This window comes from Leucoraja erinacea, unplaced genomic scaffold, assembly GCF_028641065.1.
Source record: "Leucoraja erinacea ecotype New England unplaced genomic scaffold, Leri_hhj_1 Leri_347S, whole genome shotgun sequence".
NCBI lineage: Eukaryota > Metazoa > Chordata > Chondrichthyes > Rajiformes > Rajidae > Leucoraja > Leucoraja erinaceus.
In genome coordinates this window covers 18,054-35,255 of record NW_026576248.1, presented here as the reverse complement: position 1 = coordinate 35,255, position 17,202 = coordinate 18,054, and the positions used below count along the sequence as shown (strand labels likewise).

General features: G+C 45.8%; 1 protein-coding gene across 1 annotated transcript in view; it reads right to left on the bottom strand.

Annotated features, from left to right (window-relative positions):
• LOC129693562 (vitellogenin-like) overlaps nt 1–4,485 on the bottom strand; it is a 31,108-nt gene extending 26,623 nt beyond the window's left edge. The window contains exons 1-4 of the mRNA XM_055630358.1: nt 4,314–4,485; nt 3,937–4,187; nt 1,248–1,499; nt 512–673 (exon numbers count right to left, since the gene is read on the bottom strand). Of these exons, the coding sequence (XP_055486333.1) occupies nt 512–673; nt 1,248–1,499; nt 3,937–4,187; nt 4,314–4,485 (837 nt within the window). The remainder of the gene's footprint in view (nt 1–511; nt 674–1,247; nt 1,500–3,936; nt 4,188–4,313) is intronic.
• Nucleotides 4,486–17,202: the final 12,717 nt, after the last annotated feature.

The window sequence follows — 17,202 nt, the reverse complement described above, 5'->3', positions numbered from 1 at the left end:
CCCCTCTCACCTTAAACCTATGTCCTCTGGTTCTTGATTCCTCTACTCTGGGCAAGAGACTGTGCATTCACCCTATCTATTCCCCTGATGATCTTGTGCACCTCCTGAGATCACCACATCTTCCTGCGCTCCAGGGAATAAAGTCCAAACCTGCCCAACATCTCCCTGGAACTCAGGCCCTCATGTCCTGGCAACATCCTCGTAAATCTTCTCTGCACTTTTCAAAGCTGGATATAAAGAGCAGGGAACTGGGACTCTGGTAAGAAGCAGGTGGCTGTTACAATGCTTAGAAGGGCGTCAGTGAAAGGAACAGAATTAGGCCATTCGGCCCATCAAGTCTACTCCGCCATTCAATCATAGCTGATCTAACTCTCCTCTCAACCCCATTCTCCTGCCTTCTCCCCATATCCCCTAACATCTGTGTCCGTGCTGTATCTCTAAAGGAAACTAAGCCTCTGATGGTCACATTGGGTTCTGTTGACCTGAGATGGATGAACAATGAAAGACTCACCAGTTGGCAGCTGGGGCAGAGTTGGGTGTACGCCATGCCAGTGTGCTTCACCACCTTCTCCTGGCAATTGTTCAGGTCCTTGGACTTAATGATGGTTACACGTTCCTTCCTCTTGTCTTCTTGGACCAGGTATCTCGCATGGCAGATCCCTTCAATCCCAGCCTGCACAGGAGCAACTCCAAGTGTTATTGGACAAGAAGGGGGAAGAGCAGCAAATTGTGGACGCAGCCCAGACCATCACACAAACCAACCTCCCTTCCATTGACTCCATCTACACCTCACGCTGCCTCGGCAAGGCCAGCAGCATCATCAAGGACCAGTCTCACCCCGGTCACTCCCTCTTCTCCCCTCTCCCATCGGGCAAGAGGTACAGAAGTGTGAAAACGAACGCACACCTCCAGATTCAGGGACAGTTTCTTCCTGGCTGTTATCAGGCAACTGAACCGTCCTCTCACCAACTAGAGAGCGGTCCTGAACTACTATCTACCTTATTGGAGACCCTCGGACTATCTTTGAAAGGACTTTGCTGGCTTTACCTTGCACTACACGTTATTCCCTTCTCATGTATCTGTACACTGTGGACGGCTCGATTGTAATCATGTCTTGTCTTTCCGCTGACTGGTTAGCACGAAACAGAAGCTTTTCACTGTACCTCAGTACACGGGACAATAAACTAAAGGGAATGTGAAAGTGAGCGACTGTGGAGCGAGAGTAAGGATGGAGAACAAATCCTTACCTCTTGCAGGTCGTAGGCAGACTGAGACTTCTTGATGGTGATCTGGAAGATGTTGAGGATCCCTCTGTGGATGTTGAGGATGTCTTCAGGCAGGTTGGCCGGGACAGAGATGGTCCCCACACGTCCATTGATGTACTCGAACTTCACGGCTTTGGTCAAGAGTGGAGCCAATCGTTCCGTCAGCTTCTTGGCGGAAGTGAACGGGTCCTTTGGCCAAATCCCATTGAGTTCTTGGATGCGGGGTTCTTCAATCTGAGAAAGCAAGTTGACATCAGTCCATGCACAAACAAGGTTCTAACCACATCGTATGATCAACTCATTAGGAAGGTGTTTGTTTGCACCCATCCATTGAAGTTTAGACCACACACACACACTACATACTTTGTGAAGAAGGCAGCTAAGACAAAAGTCATGTTCTGCTTAGCCAGTTGACCAGATTGCAAGTTGTGCAAGAGTTATAATGTGATAGAACATGAAACAGGACAGACCAGGCATAGGCCCTTCGGCCCACCTTGACTGTTCCAGACATGATGCCAATTTAAACTGCACATGGTTCTATCTCACCATTCCCCAGCTGTTCATGTGTCTGGCTCAATGCCTCTTAAACATCACTGTTGTATCTGCTTCCACCATCTCCCCGGCAGTGTGTTCCAGGCACCCACCTCTCTGTGTGTAAAACACTTGTCCCACACATCTCCTTGCACCTTCCCCCTCTCACCTTCTGGTCTTTGACATTTCCACCTGGGGAACAAGGTTCTACCCAATCTCTGCCTCTCATCATTCTCTATAATCAGGTCTCCCCTCAGCCTCCGATGCTCCAGAGTAAACAATCCAAGTGTGTCCAACCTGTCCTGTGTTGCAAGGACCATTAAAGTCCAGTCATTCAACTGTGGGGAAACTGCTAGAGTCAGTTATTAAAGATGGGATAGCAGCACATTTGGAAAGTGGTGAAATCATTGGACAAAGTCAGCATGGATTTACGAAAGGTAAATCATGTCTGACAAATCTTATAGAATTTTTCAAGGATGTAACTAGTAGCGTGGATAAGGGAGAACCAGTGGATGTGTTATTTCTGGACTTTCAGAAGGCTTTCGACAAGGTCCCACATAAGAGATTAGTATACAAACTTAAAGCACACGGTTTTGGGGTTCAGTATTGATGTGGATAGAGAACTGTCTGGCAGACAGGAAGCAAAGAGTAGGAGTGAACGGGTCCTTTTCAGAATGGCAGGCAGTGACTAGTGGGGTACCGCAAGGCTCAGTGCTGGGACCCCAGCTATTTACAACATATATTAATGATTTGGACGAGGGAATTGAATGCAACATCTCCAAGTTTGCGGATGACACAAAGCTGGGGGGCAGTGTTAGCTGTGGGGAGGATGCTAGGAGGCTGCAAGGTGACTTGGATAGGCTGGGTAAGTGGGCAAATGCATGGCAGATGCAGTATTATGTGGATAACTGTGAGGTTATCCACTTTGGCGACAAAAACAGGAAAGTAGTCTATTATCTGAATGGTGGCCGATTAGGAAAAGGGGAGATGCCACGAGACCTGGGTGTCACGGTACACTAGTCATTGAAAGTAGGCATGTAGGTGCAGCAGGCAGTGAAGAAAGCGAATGGTATATTAGCATTCATAGCAAAAGGATTTAAGTATAGGAGCAGGGAGGTTCTACTGCAGTTTTACAGGGTCTTGGTAAGGCCACATCTGAAGTATTGTGTACAGTTTTGGTCTCCTAATCTGAGGAAAGACATTTATGATCTATGATCTATGATCACCCATGATCATATTGAATGGCGGTGCAGGCTCAAAGGGCCGAATGGCCTACTTCTGCACCTAATTTCTATGTTTCTATGTTTCTATTCTTGCCATAGAGGGAGTACAGAGAAGGTTCACTAGACTGATTCCTGGGATGTCAGGAATTTCGTATGAAGAAAGACTGGATAGACTCGGCTAGAATTTAGAAGATTGAGGGGGGATCTTATAGAAACTTACAAAATTCTTAAGGGGTTGGACAGGCTAGATACAGGAAGATTGTTCCCGATGTTGGGGAAGTCCAGAATAAGGGGTCACAGTTTAAAGGATATGGGGAAATCTTTTAGCACCGAGATGAGAAAAACATTTTTCATACAGAGAGTGGTGAATCTCTGAAATTCTCTGCCACAGAAGGCAGTTGAGGCCAGTTCATTGGCTATATTTAAGAGGGAGTTAGATGTAGCCATTGTGGCTAAAGGGATCAGGGGGTATGGAGAGAAGGCAGGTACAGGATACTGAGTTGGATAATCAGCCATGATCATATTGAATGGCGGTGCAGGCTCGAAGGACCGAATGGCCTACTCCTGCAACTATTTTCTATGTTTCTATGTTTCTATGTTTCTATAAGATCCAGGAGTAGACGTCGGCCATTTGGCCCATTGCATCTTCTCCGCCATTCAATCATGGCTGATCTATCTTTCTCTCCCAATCCCATTCTCCTGCCTTCTCCCCATGATCCTTGACACCCGCACTAATCAAGAAACCTTCTGCTGGGAGGTTGTACAAGTCCCTACTGAAGAAAGCTCTTGACCTGAAACGTCACCCATTCCTTCTCTGCAGAGATGCTGCCAGTCCCGCTGAGTTACTCCAGCATTCTGTGTCCACCTTCACTACAACATGCTCTGGCAGCTGAAACATTGCAGGATTGTCCACCTACCTGCAGCAGGTATTGTCTTTGTCCAACGCCCCTGATTTTCACTTTGCAGATCAGCCTAACTCCAGCTTGGCTCAATCCTCTCTCGGGCAGTCCGGACAGAATCACACCTTCATACCTGTAGATGTGAAGGCTGTTTTCGGAGAAGCTGGGATCTGTGCAAAGAGAAAAAACAAAGGTGGCATGGGGATAAAGATGGGCCTGGCTAGGAAAGTCTCTGCGGATTGAGGGAGAGGAAGGATATACGTACCATATTTACTGACACGATCACTCCCTGTGGAAGGAAGGAAGAAGCAGAAATGAACATCGGAAATGAATTGAACAGACACTCACAAAGTTGGTTTGAGAGGTGGACAAGGTAGACCAAAGCCTTGACTTACCCACAAGGGCGAGAGCCAACAGGAAGATGAGGGACTTCATGTTGAATCTGCCTTCTCTGGGTTTTGCTGCCCAATATATAGCCGGCTCTTCTGGGTCAGCTGACCACGAGTGCTGAGTCGGCCACTTCTTGTCGGGTTCAACAGTCGAGATGTTTGGCTCATCTCCTCCCATCCAGAGTCATGTTGAAGAGAAGGTGAAAACTTGCCACCATCAGATGTTTGTGAGATGATGTGGCTTGACATCAGGTGTGACGTGACCCCGTAGGTCAGGGTGACCGGACTAGATCGAGATAACTCGCCCCTTATCAACGCAGTGACTTTGGGGACATACGGTGTGTGTTCATTCCACAAGTTTGTTGTAGACTTTGTTCAGCTTGGCATTGGGTTGGGAGAACCTTATCGAAACGGTAAACAATTCAACCAGTTGCCACCAATCTAACGGCCAAAGGGAAAGTGTGTCCACTTGCTAGATTCTGCACGTAAATGCAACATGATTGTGATGATATAGAAGTGTGATCAGGAGAAGGATGTTGTTATTATATTATTATTATTCATATTATTAACATTATACTTATGGGCGCCTTTAAAGACTCTCACGGATCGCCTTACAAAATGTAATAAGCAGATTACTAAACATATAAGCAGAATAAAACAAAAAACAAAACAAAACAAAATAGTAGCCCAACTTGCCCATCCGGCCAACGTCTCCCATCTACACTAGTCCCACCTGCCCGCGTTTGGCCCACATCCATCTAAACTTGTCCTATCCGTGTAGCTGTCAAACTGTTTCTTAAACATTGTGATAGTGGGAGCCTCAACTCCCTTCTCTGGCAGCTCGTTCCATACGCCCACCACCCTTGGGGTGTAAACAAAAGGATGATACTTTGGTTTAACTAGATTGCATCTATGTCCAGTATTGTCTGATCTGTTTGGACAGCGTGTAAAACGAAGCTTTTCTTTGTACATTGTTTCACTTGACAATGATGAGGGAGTGCAGCGTAGGTTCACCAGGTTAATTCCCAGGATGGCAGGACTGACACATGATGAAAGAATGGGTCGACTGGGCTTGTATTCACTGGAATTTAGAAGGATGAGAGGGCAACATAGAAACATATAAAATTCTTATGGGATTGGACAGGGTAGATGCAGGAAACATGTTCCCCATGTTGGGGGAGTCCAGAACCAGGGGTCACAGTTTAAGAATAAGTGGTGGGCCATTTAGGACTGAGATGAGGAAAAACATTTTCACCCAGAGAGACATACAAACATAGAACAATAAGTGCAGGATAAGGCCATTCAGCCCTTCGAGCCAACACCACCATTTAATATGATCATGCCTGATCATTTAAAATCAGTACCCCGTTCCTGCTTTTTCCCCATATCCCTTGATTCCCTTAGGCCTAAGAGCTAAATCTAACTCTCTCTTGAAAACATCCAGTGAATTGGTCTCCACTGCCTTCTGTGGCAGAGAATTCCACAGATTCACAACTCTCTGGGTGAAAAGGTTTTTCCTCATCTCAGTCCTAAATGGCCAACCCCTTATTCTTACACTGTGATCCCTGGTTTTGGACTCACCCAACATCGATAAAACATTTCCTGCATCTAGCCTGTCCAATCCCTTAAGAACTTTATACTCCCTCAATAGCAATAATGTCATTCCTCAATTTCAGAGATCAAAATTGCACACAATACTCCAGGTGCGGTCTCAACAGGGCCCTGAACAACTGCAGTAGGACCTCCTTGCTCCCAAACTCAAATCCTTGTGCAATGAAGGCCAACATGCCATTGGCTTTCTTCACTGCCTGCTGTACCTGCATGCTTAATTTCAGTGACTGATGTACAAGCACACCCAGGTCTCATTGCACCTCTCCTTTTCCTAATCTGACACCATTCAGATAATAATCTGCCTTCCTGTTCTTGCCACCAAAGTGGATAACCTCACATTTATCTGCATTATACTGCATCTGCCATGCTTCTGCCCATTCATCTAACCTATCCAAATCACCCTGCAGCCTGATAGCATCCTCCTCACGGCTCACACTGCCACCCAGCTTTGTGTCATCTGCAAACTTGGAACGGGATTCTGATTCTGGATGATCAGCCATGATCACATTGAATGGCGGTGCTGGCCTGAAGGGCCGAATGGCCTATTCCTGCACCTAATTCTGTTTCTATGTTTCTATGATTACCCTAAACCTAAAGGAGGGAGAGAAATGTTTGGAAGATGGGGGGAACTGGCATTGAAGAGATGAGGTGTGTGTCAGATCAGCTGTGATCATGTGTGATACAGTGAGTGGAGCCACTGCCTCTCAGTACCAGGGACCCGGGCTCCATCCTGACCTCGGCTGCTGCCTGTGTCGAGTTTGCATATAACCATATAACCATATAACAGCTACAGCACGGAAACAGACCATCTCGGCCCTACAAGTCGGTGCCGAACAATTGTTTTCCCTTAGTCCCACCTGCCTGCACTCATGCCATAACCCTCCATTTCCTTCTCATCCATATGCCTATCCAATTTATTTTTAAATGATACCAACGAACCTGCCTCCACCACTTCCACTGGAAGCTCATTCCACACCGCTACCACTCTCTGAGTAAATAAGTTCCCCCTCATATTACCCCTAAACTTCTGTCCCTTAATTCTGAAGTCATGTCCTCTTGTTTGAATCTTCCCTATTCTCAAAGGGAAAAGCTGATCCACATCAACTCTGTCTATCCCTCTCATCATTTTAAAGACCTCTATCAAGTTCCCCCTTAACCTTCTGCGCTCCAGAGAATAAAGACCTAACTTATTCAACCTTTCTCTGTAACTTAGTTGTTGAAACCCAGGCACCCCACTAGTCACCTGCCTCCAACCCGACAAACAACCATCCACCATTACCCTCTGGCTTCTCCCATTCAGCCACTGTTGAATCCCTTGCTATTCCTGCATTTATACCCAACAGTTGAACCTTCTTAACCAACCTTCAATGAGGAACCTTGCCAAAGGCCTTACTAAAGTCCATATAGACAACATCCACTGCTTTACCCTCGTCAATTTCCCTAGTAACCGCTTCATAAAATTCAAGAAGATTAGTCAAACAAGACCTTCCAGGCACAAATCCATGCTGACTGTTCCTAATCAGACCCTGTTTATCCAGGTGCTTATATATATTATCTCTAAGTATCTTTTCCATTAATTTGCCCACCACTGAAGTCAAGCTAACAGGCCTATAATTACTAGGTTTACTCTTAGAACCCTTTTTAAACAATGGAACAACATGCACAGTACGCCAATCCTCGGATATCTGCCCGGGACCACGTGGGTTTCCTCTGGGTACTCTGGATTCCCCCCACATCCCAACGACATGCAGAGAATGAAGGTTTGAGGTGTGAGGGGAAGTTTCAAAAGAGACCTGAGGGGCAACTATTTCACTCAGAGGGTGGTGGGTGTAGGGAACGAGCTGCCAGAGGAGGTGGATGAGGCTGGGCCTATAACAACGTTTAATGGTCATTTGGACAGGTACATGGATTGGACAGGATCAGAGGGAGGAAACATTGGCAAATATGAATAGCTTAAATGTGGCATCTTGGTCAATATGAACAAGTTAGGCTGAGGGACCTGTATCTGTGCTGAATGACTCTACGACTCCATGACATTTCAGGTCGACTCGTTACAGTCTGAAGATGGTTCCGACCTGAAATGTTGATTGTGCATTGTCGTGACAGATGCTGCCTGACCTGCTGAGTTCCTTCAATACTTTGTGTTAGAGTCTTAGATTCATAGAGTGATACACTATGGAAACAGGCCCTTGCACCCAACTTGCCCACACCAGCCAACATGTCCCAGCCACACGAGTGTCACTTGCCCAGCGTTTGGTCCATATCCCTCCAAACCTGTCCTACCCATGTACCTGTCCAACTGTTTCTTAAACGTTGGGATAGTCCCAGCCTCAACTACCTCCTCTGGCAGCTCGTTCCACACACCCACCACCCTTTGTGTGGAAAAGTTACCCATCAGATTCCTATTAAATCTTTTCCCCTTCACCTTAAACCTATGTCTATTAGCAAGGTTGCTGATGATACAACAGTGGGTGGTTTTGCAGACAGTGAAGATTATTGTGAACGATTGCAGCCGGATCTGGATCGATTGGCCAGGTACGCTGAGGAATAGTTGGTGGAAATTAATACAGAGAAGTGTGAGGTGTTGCATTTTGGAATGTCAAACAAGGACAGGACCTACACAGTAAATGGTAGTCCTCTGGGCACCATGTTATAGGGAAGATATTGTCAAGCTTGAAAGGATTCAGAGAAGATTGATGAGGATGTTGCCAGGACTAGAGGGTGTGAGCTACAGGGAGAGGTTGAGTAGGCTGGGTCTCTATTCCATGGAGCACAGGAGGATGAGGGGAGATCTTATAGAGGTGTACAAAATCATGAGAGGAATAGATCGGGTAGATGCACAGAGTCTCTTGCCCAGAGTAGGGGAATCGAGGACCAGAGGACATAGGTTCAAGGTGAAGGGGAAAAGAATGAATAGGAATCTGAGGGGTAACTTTTTCACACAAAGGGTGGTGGTTGTATGGAATAAACTTCCAGAGGAGATAGTTGAGGAAAATAAGGAAATGGCAGACCAGTTAAACAAGTACTTTGGTTCTGTCTTCACTAAGGAAGACACAAACAATCTCCTGGAAATACTAGGGGACCGAGGATCTAGTGCAAGGGAGGAACTCCGCATTAGTCAGGAGATGGTGTTAGCAGATGCTGCCTGTCCCACTGAGTTACTCCAGCATTTTGTGTCTACTATCAATTTAAACCAGCATCTGCAGTTCTTTCCTACATACGTTTCCCACTGTATCACTCTATGACTCTATTTCCTCAGGGTAGTTGAAAATCCAAGGAAGAGGCATAGAAATTGGCCAGAGGAAGCAGTAAACCAGGGGACTGGGAGAAATTTAGAGGACAAATGGGTTAATTAAGAGGAGGAAAAAAGAGTGTGAAAGAAAGCTTGTGGGGGATATATCAACTGACTGTAAAATCTTCTTTTGATGTGTAAAAAGGAAAAGATTAGTGCAGACAAATGTAGGTCCCTTAAGGGCCAGTCCCACTTGGCAATTGTTTCGGAGACTGCCAGCGTCATATCAGTGTCGCCAAAAGATTTTGAACATTTCTAAATCCAACGGCGACAAAAAAATGTTGCAACACATGAAAAAACATTGCGCGTCTATACGTTACCACGCCGCATCACGCCGCATCACGCACGATTTTTCTCGGTGACCTGATACGCCAGTCAATGATGCCAGCAGTCTCCGAAAATATCTCCAAGTGGGACAGGGCCTTTGCAGTCAGAGACAGGTGAATTTATATTGGGAAAACGAGGAAATGGCAAACCAGTACTTTGGTTCTGTCTTCACTAAGGAAGACACAAACAATCTCCCGGAAATACTAGGGGGCCAAGGATCTAGTGGGAGGGAGGAACTGAAGGGAATCCACATTAGTCAGGAAATGGTATTAGATAAACTGTTGGGACTGAAGGCAGGTAAATCCCCAGGGCCTGACGGTCTGCATCCCAGAGTACTCAAGGAGTTGGCCCTAGAAATCGTGGATGCATTGGTGATCATTTTCCAATGTTCTATAGACTCTGGATCAGTTCCTGTGTAACTCCACTTTTTAATAAAGAAAGGAGAGAGAAAACAGGGAATTTTACTTCGGAGTCACGTGAGTGACTACGTGAAGAACCCCGCTGTGAAGCATGCGTGTCATATCGCATACACGCATTGTACGAGTCAGACATGGGAGAGGACGTCTCCCTAGAGGTAAATGGAAAGAAGCAGGTAAGAGACTGCAAAATTTTTGCCACTTACCTTGCAGGTAGGAAACTGCAGGATGAAGAAGCTGCGGGAAAGCTGGAGGGGAGAACCGCGGAGACAGCGGGCAGGCATCAACATCAGCAGCCGACGGCACGCGAATCCTCCGGAGAGGAAACAGCTGTGCCCGACGTCGCTCCCCGCACCGGCAAGATTCACTTCTGCCGGGCGGGAAGCGAAGAACAAGTCCCGGGTTGGATCTCGGACAGCAGCCCAAGGACCTACGCTACGGGTTCCGAGGGGCTGCGGGAGGAAGGACGTTCCTCCCAAACGGCAGGCTGAGAACCAGCACAGGTAAGAACAATTTTTCCTTACCTTTTTTCTTTACAGACGTCGCTGCCGTTTTCTGAAGAGCAGCAGGCAGCCAGCTACGGACGTCAGGGCAGAGCCACAGAGGGCGCTGCTGTTTTCTGAACAGCAGGCAGCTAGCTACGGACGTCAGTACAGAACTGAAGTCGCCGCCACACAGATATCGCTGCTGTTTAATGACCAGCAGCAGGCAGCAATGAATGTCGGCACCAGTATCTCCCATAAGGGAGCAAGTGCCAAACTTCACCCTAAATGGGTAGAGGTGCCCGTGAGTACCGGGACCATGAGGAGCGGCATGAGTATATCGGGAGGCCGGGAGCGACCAGTGCCTGTAGGCATGGGGACCGGCTGCGGGAAAAAAACGCGTGCGACTAGTGCCCGAGAGCACCAAGGTCGGCAGGAGCGGTCCGATATATTAAAGCACCCGCGATCGACTAGTGCCCGAGAGCATGTAAGTCGGCTGGAGCGGTTGCTGGAGTAAATTTCTCCACAGTGGCAGGCTCCGGAATTGGAGGATAGCCACAGTGGGCAAAAAATATAAGTCCCACAGCAGTTTTCCCATAAGGGCTGCATGAAATATCAGACGCCTCTGAGGAGGTTATTGAAGGTCTGACGGGGTCAAAATCTGAGCAGGTGATGGAGCCACCTTCCCCTATTGAAGGGGGGGGGGGGGGGGGGGAAAAACAACCTTCTGGACATGATGAGCCAGTACTTACAGCAGAAACACACTGAGAATGATCTCGAGGAGGAAACATAGAAACATAGAAACATAGAAATTAGGTGCAGGAGTAGGCCATTCAGCCCTTCGAGCCTGCACCGCCATTTAATATTATCATGGCTGATCATCCAACTCAGTATCCCGTACCTGCCTTCTCTCCATACCCTCTGATCCCCTTGGCCACAAGGGCCACATCTAACTCCCTCTTAAATATAGCCAATGAACTGGCCTCAACTACCCTCTGTGGCAGAGAGTTCCAGAGATTCACCACTCTCTGTGTGAAAAAAAAGTTCTCCTCATCTCGGTTTTAAAGGATTTCCCCCTTATCCTTAAGCTATGACCCCTTGTCCTGGACTTCCCCAACATCGGGAACAATCTTCCTGCACCTAGCCTGTCCAACCCCTTAAGAATTTTGTAAGTTTCTATAAGATCCCCTGTCAATCTCCTAAATTCTAGAGAATATAAACCAAGTCTATCCAGTCTTTCTTCATAAGACAGTCCTGACATCCCAGGAATCAGTCTGGTGAACCTTCTCTGCACTCCCTCTATGGCAATAATGTCCTTCCTCAGATTTGGAGACCAAAACTGCACGCAATACTCCAGGTGTGGTCTCACCAAGACCCTGTACAACTGCAGTAGAACCTCCCTGCTCCTATACTCAAATCCTCTTGCTATGAAAGCCAACATACCATTCGCTTTCTTTACTGCCTGCTGCACCTGCATGCCTACCTTCAATGACTGGTGTACCATGACACCCAGGTCTCGCTGCATCTCCCCCTTTCCCAATCGGCCACCATTTAGATAATAATCTGCTTTCCCGTTTTTGCCACCAAAATGGATAACCTCACATTTATCCACATTATACTGCATCTGCCAAACATTTGCCCACTCACCCAGCCTATCCAAGTCACCTTGCAGTCTCCTAGCATCATCCTCACACCTAACACTGCCCCCCAGCTTAGTGTCATCCGCAATCTTGGAGATATTGCCTTCAATTCCCTCATCCAGATCATTAATATATATTGTAAATAGCTGGGGTCCCAGTACTGAGCCTTGCGGTACCCCACTAGTCACTGCCTGCCATTGTGAAAAGGACCCGTTTACTCCTACTCTTTGCTTCCTGTTTGCCAGCCAGTTCTCTATCCACATCAATACTGAACCCCCAAAACCGTGTGCTTTAAGTTTGTATACTAATCTCTTATGTGGGACCTTGTCGAAAGCCTTCTGGAAGTCCAGATACACCACATCCACTGGTTCTCCCCTATCCACGCTACTAGTTACATCCTCGAAAAATTCTATAAGATTCGTCAGACATGATTTACCTTTCGTAAATCCATGCTGACTTTGTCCAATGATTTCACCACTTTCCAAATGTGCTGCTATCCCATCTTTAATAACTGACTCTAGCAGTTTCCCCACTACCGATGTTAGGCTAACTGGTCTGTAATTCCCCGTTTTCTCTCTCCCTCCCTTCTTAAAAAGTGGGGTTACGTTTGCTACCCGCCAATCCTCTGGAACTACTCCATAATCTAAAGAGTTTTGAAAGGATGGCTGTAAGTATTGAATATATGTCCACCCATCAACTTCTAGCTAATACTTTTGCTGAAGTGTTGGCAAGGCATTTATACCCCAGGAAATTGTGGTGCTCTTAATGTAGCCAGTGTTACAGGTGCATTTGCAGACATGTTGGGCAGGCCGTTAGGAGTCGGGATATTAAAATCCAAAATACTCTGAAAGGTCTCATGGCGGGCATAACAGCTTTGGCCCGCACGTTAGAAAAGGTGGACATGACTAGTGACCACAAGGATGCCATTAGCACTATTTTTGCAACGTGCAGTTTGAACTAAATAATATTAGAAAGAGGGCCATTCAGCCAGCTCTAGACCCTAAGTTCGCTATACTATGTAAGCAAAGGGCTATAGATCCTGTTATTTGGGGGAGACCTGTCCAAACAGGTTAAAGATTTGGATGAGGAGGCCAAGACTTTGGGGCTGATTAGAGCATCCAAAGGATATCTGGGGAAAAGAGATTAACCTTATGGGCATCCTAAGAAAGGTAGTTTTTTGTAATAATACTACAAAGAATTGGGCAGAGGTACCCAGCAGCAGCGTCCTTTTTAGGGTTTGGCCCAGGACGACCACTGTGGAAGATGCAAAAGCCTCTACTTCAGCATCTACCCCAACCTAAACCTCAAGGCCTCCACAACCACGAATGAAATCAAGAAAATAACTTGGTTACCACCGATAACCATGGAGGTAGGTGAATCTGGGGCTCCAGAATTAATAGGGAGCTCGGAAGTTGGAGGGACATTGCAACTTCATTTGGAAGCATGGTGTAATATAACTATGGACAGATATATCCTTAGCAGTATTAAGGGATATCTGATAGAGTTTCTACACAAACAAAACCCTCCAGTACAACATACACCGGACAGAATATACATGCTTACTAAAAGGGAACTACAAAGATTATTCACTAAAGGGGTAATGGAACAAACCAAACCTGAACAACAGGATTTTGTCTCAAACATATTTATTAGAAATAAGAAAAATGGGGGTTGCCGTATTATTATGGATTTATCAACGCTTCACAATGTTGTGCAATATGTTCATTTTAAAAATGGATACTTTTAGCAGTGCTAAAGAGTTAGTTTCAGCAGGCTACTTTATGGCAAGTATTGATCTTAAAGATGCTTACTATACAATACCCATCAGAGGGAAAAAAAAAAAAAAAAAAAACAATTTTAAACCAGCTTTTGTATTGCCGCAACACCAAAATTATAGAGTAATGGCATAGTTGGATGATATACTTGTTGTGGGAATAACTTATAGAAACATAGAAACATAGAAATTAGGTGCAGGAGTAGGCCATTCGGCCCTTCGAGCCTGCACCGCCATTTAATATGATCATGGCTGAATTGGCATGTTAGGCAGTGGTTGCCACTAAACAATTGTTTGAACAGCTGGGATTCATTATCCATCCACTTGTCAAAATTGGCACCATTAACACATTTAATATGTTAATGACTTTACTAATAGGGAAAGCCACAGAGTTACAAAAGGATTAGAGCACTCAAAATTAATAGAGGCCATTTTTTGATGGCCAATGGAGCTAACAATAGAAGCCATAAAAGAATTACAATGGTGGGAACACAATGTTAAGTATTGCTCCAACCCAATAGTTATTCACAACCCGTCTGTGCTATTACAAACAGATGCCAGTGCAATTGGTTGGGGTACAACTGATACCATCTCGAGCTATGGGGGAGATGGAATATACAAGAAGCTAACCTACTTAACACTAAGGGTATAAGTACTTAGAAATGTTAAGTGCATTTCATGGGCTAAAATCTTATTGCTCAGGAATGAAACAGCAGCATGTTAGATTGTAGATAGATAATACCTCGGTGGTGGCATATATAAGTCATATGGGTGGAAATATATCAACATCTTGTGATGAATTGGCAAACTCAATTTGGCAATGGTGTGTCCAAAGGAATAATAATAATAATAATAATAATAATAATGTTTATTTATATAGCACATTTATAGTCAATTTTTCATTGACCCCAAAGTGCTTTACATAATTTAAAAATCAGTTCCATACAAAGCATAAAGATGGGTTAACAAAATAATAAAATGCATAAACAGGACACAACATGTAACATAAACATCCACCACAGCATTCATCACTGTGGTGGAAGGCACAAAAAATTTTGGCCGTCCTCCTCCATTCCCCCCCCCCCCCGTGGACAAGACCAGAGTCCAGAGTCCAGTCCAGGATCGGTCTTTCGTCACCGGAGACCGCGGCTTCAAGATTCTGTAGGCCGCAGGCCGGCGGTTGAGATATAAAGTCCCCGCCGCAGCCAGAAGCACCGTAGACTGCAGGGCCGGCGGTCGATGCTCCCCTCCAGGGGGTGATGGTAAGTCCATGCCGGGCCTGCGGTAGAAGTTATCCGCGGGCCGGCAATGGCGGCTTCTTCTTCCCCCGGGTCCCCCACGAGGGATCCCGGGCAGTAGACACCACAGCAGCTGGAACTCTGCAGGCTGCGACTTCAGGCTGCCGGCTGCCCCGGGCCAGTGAAACGGAGCACTCCCCTCCGGCGAGCCCCAGCGAGGGCTCACCCGCTCCACGCCGAGTCCACGCTGCGAATATTTGGTTATCGGCTACGTATCTACCAGGGATACTAATTCAGTGGCAGACACCAGGTCACAAAAATTTATTGAAAGTACTGAATGGATGTTGGATAGAACGGTATTTGCTGAAATCACAGTAAAGTATGGAAGGCCGGATATTAGATTTGCATCCAGGTTTAAATCACCAGTTACCGAGGTATGTATCATTGGAACCAGATCCTGGGGCAGAAGCTACAGATGCATTTTCACTGCACTGGGGGGGAAATGGTTCATTTATGTATTTCCTCCTTTTCTGCCTAATCAATCGGGTACTAAGGGAAATTCAACAGGAATCGGCATCTGGGATTTTCTTAGTACCTGATTGGCTTACCCAACCATGGGTTTCCGTGGTACAGGACATGGTGCTGGAACCATGTATAACTTTAAGACATAGTCCTAAGTTACTGGTGCATCCAGTAACTCAGGATAGCTATCCATGCCATAGAAAATATTGAATTATTGGGTTGTAGACGCTGAAAGACTCGCTACGGGACATGGGGCTATGGGGACATGATCACAGCAGCAAAAAGGTCTACACAAATACAGTATTTAGGTCATATTAAAAAATGGACTAATTACTGCCATAATAACCTTCTGGACCACAGAAATAAGGATGTTCCGGCGGTGCTAGAGTTTTCTCACCAGCCTGCACTATGGAGGACTTAGTTAGAGCACTGTGAATAGTGCCAGAAGTGCATTGTCAAGTTATTGGTGGCAAGGAACAGAAAGACAGTCTGTGGGATCACATCCTCTGGTAGTTAAACTTTTAAGAGGCAATTTTAACACCAAGCCACCCAAAACAAGATACAACCAAATCTGGGATGTAAGTGTGGTCCTGACCATGCTAAGGAATTGGTCGCCGGCTACAGCATTAAATCTGGATAAACTAACTAAGAAATGGTAATGCTGATGGCGCTAGTCACAGCGCAAAGGGTCCAGTTATTGCAAAAAAGTAAGACTGGATGGCTTCACTATGGCGGCAGGAAGTTTGGTTTTTGTGATCCAGGACCGTATTATTAAACAAAATAGAACAGGATCAGCGGGGCAGGTCATAGAATTTATGGCCTACCCGGAGGACAAACGCCTCTGTATAGTGAAGCACGTTTTGTTATACAGTGAAAGGACAAAGGCTATCAGAGGCAAGGAAATGGCGTTTAATCAGCTATAAGAAACCGTACCGTAGAGTGTAAACTCAGACCATTTTGCGGTGGCTGAAATATGGGTTAAGAAAGGCGGGAGTGGACACTAACATATTTAAATCTCACTCCACCAGGGCTGCAGCTACATCCGCAGCAAAACGCCTTGATGTATCCATGGACCAAATCCTCAGGATTGCAGGATGGTTGTCGGAGAAAACATTTCAGAAATTTTATAACAAACCAGTTAGCAGTATGGGAACGTTTTCGGGGAACATTTTAAGTTCTGTATGATAATTTATCCATGAAGAATACGGGGTTATGAATTGAATTAATTAGATATTATTTATCATTTCCATTAAATAATTGGTATGAATGTTTTGAATATCATTAACAATTTCTCCCAAACTACCAAGGCAGTTGTGAAGCATGGACTCGTTCCACGGCATGAGGTCACAGAGCTTTGAAATCTTCATGTAGTCACTCACGTGACTCCGAAGTAAAATAGTAAGATTAAACGAGAACTTACCAGTTTGAAGTTTGATCTTTATTTTATGAGGAGGAACGTTGAGGGAATACGTGCCCTCCGCTCCCACCCTCGAATGCTCATATCTTAAACTGGTATCTCTTTAATAATCTTACTATTTTAGGTCATTATAGTGTATCTGTGACCTCACACCGCTGCTTTGAAGGATGACACGC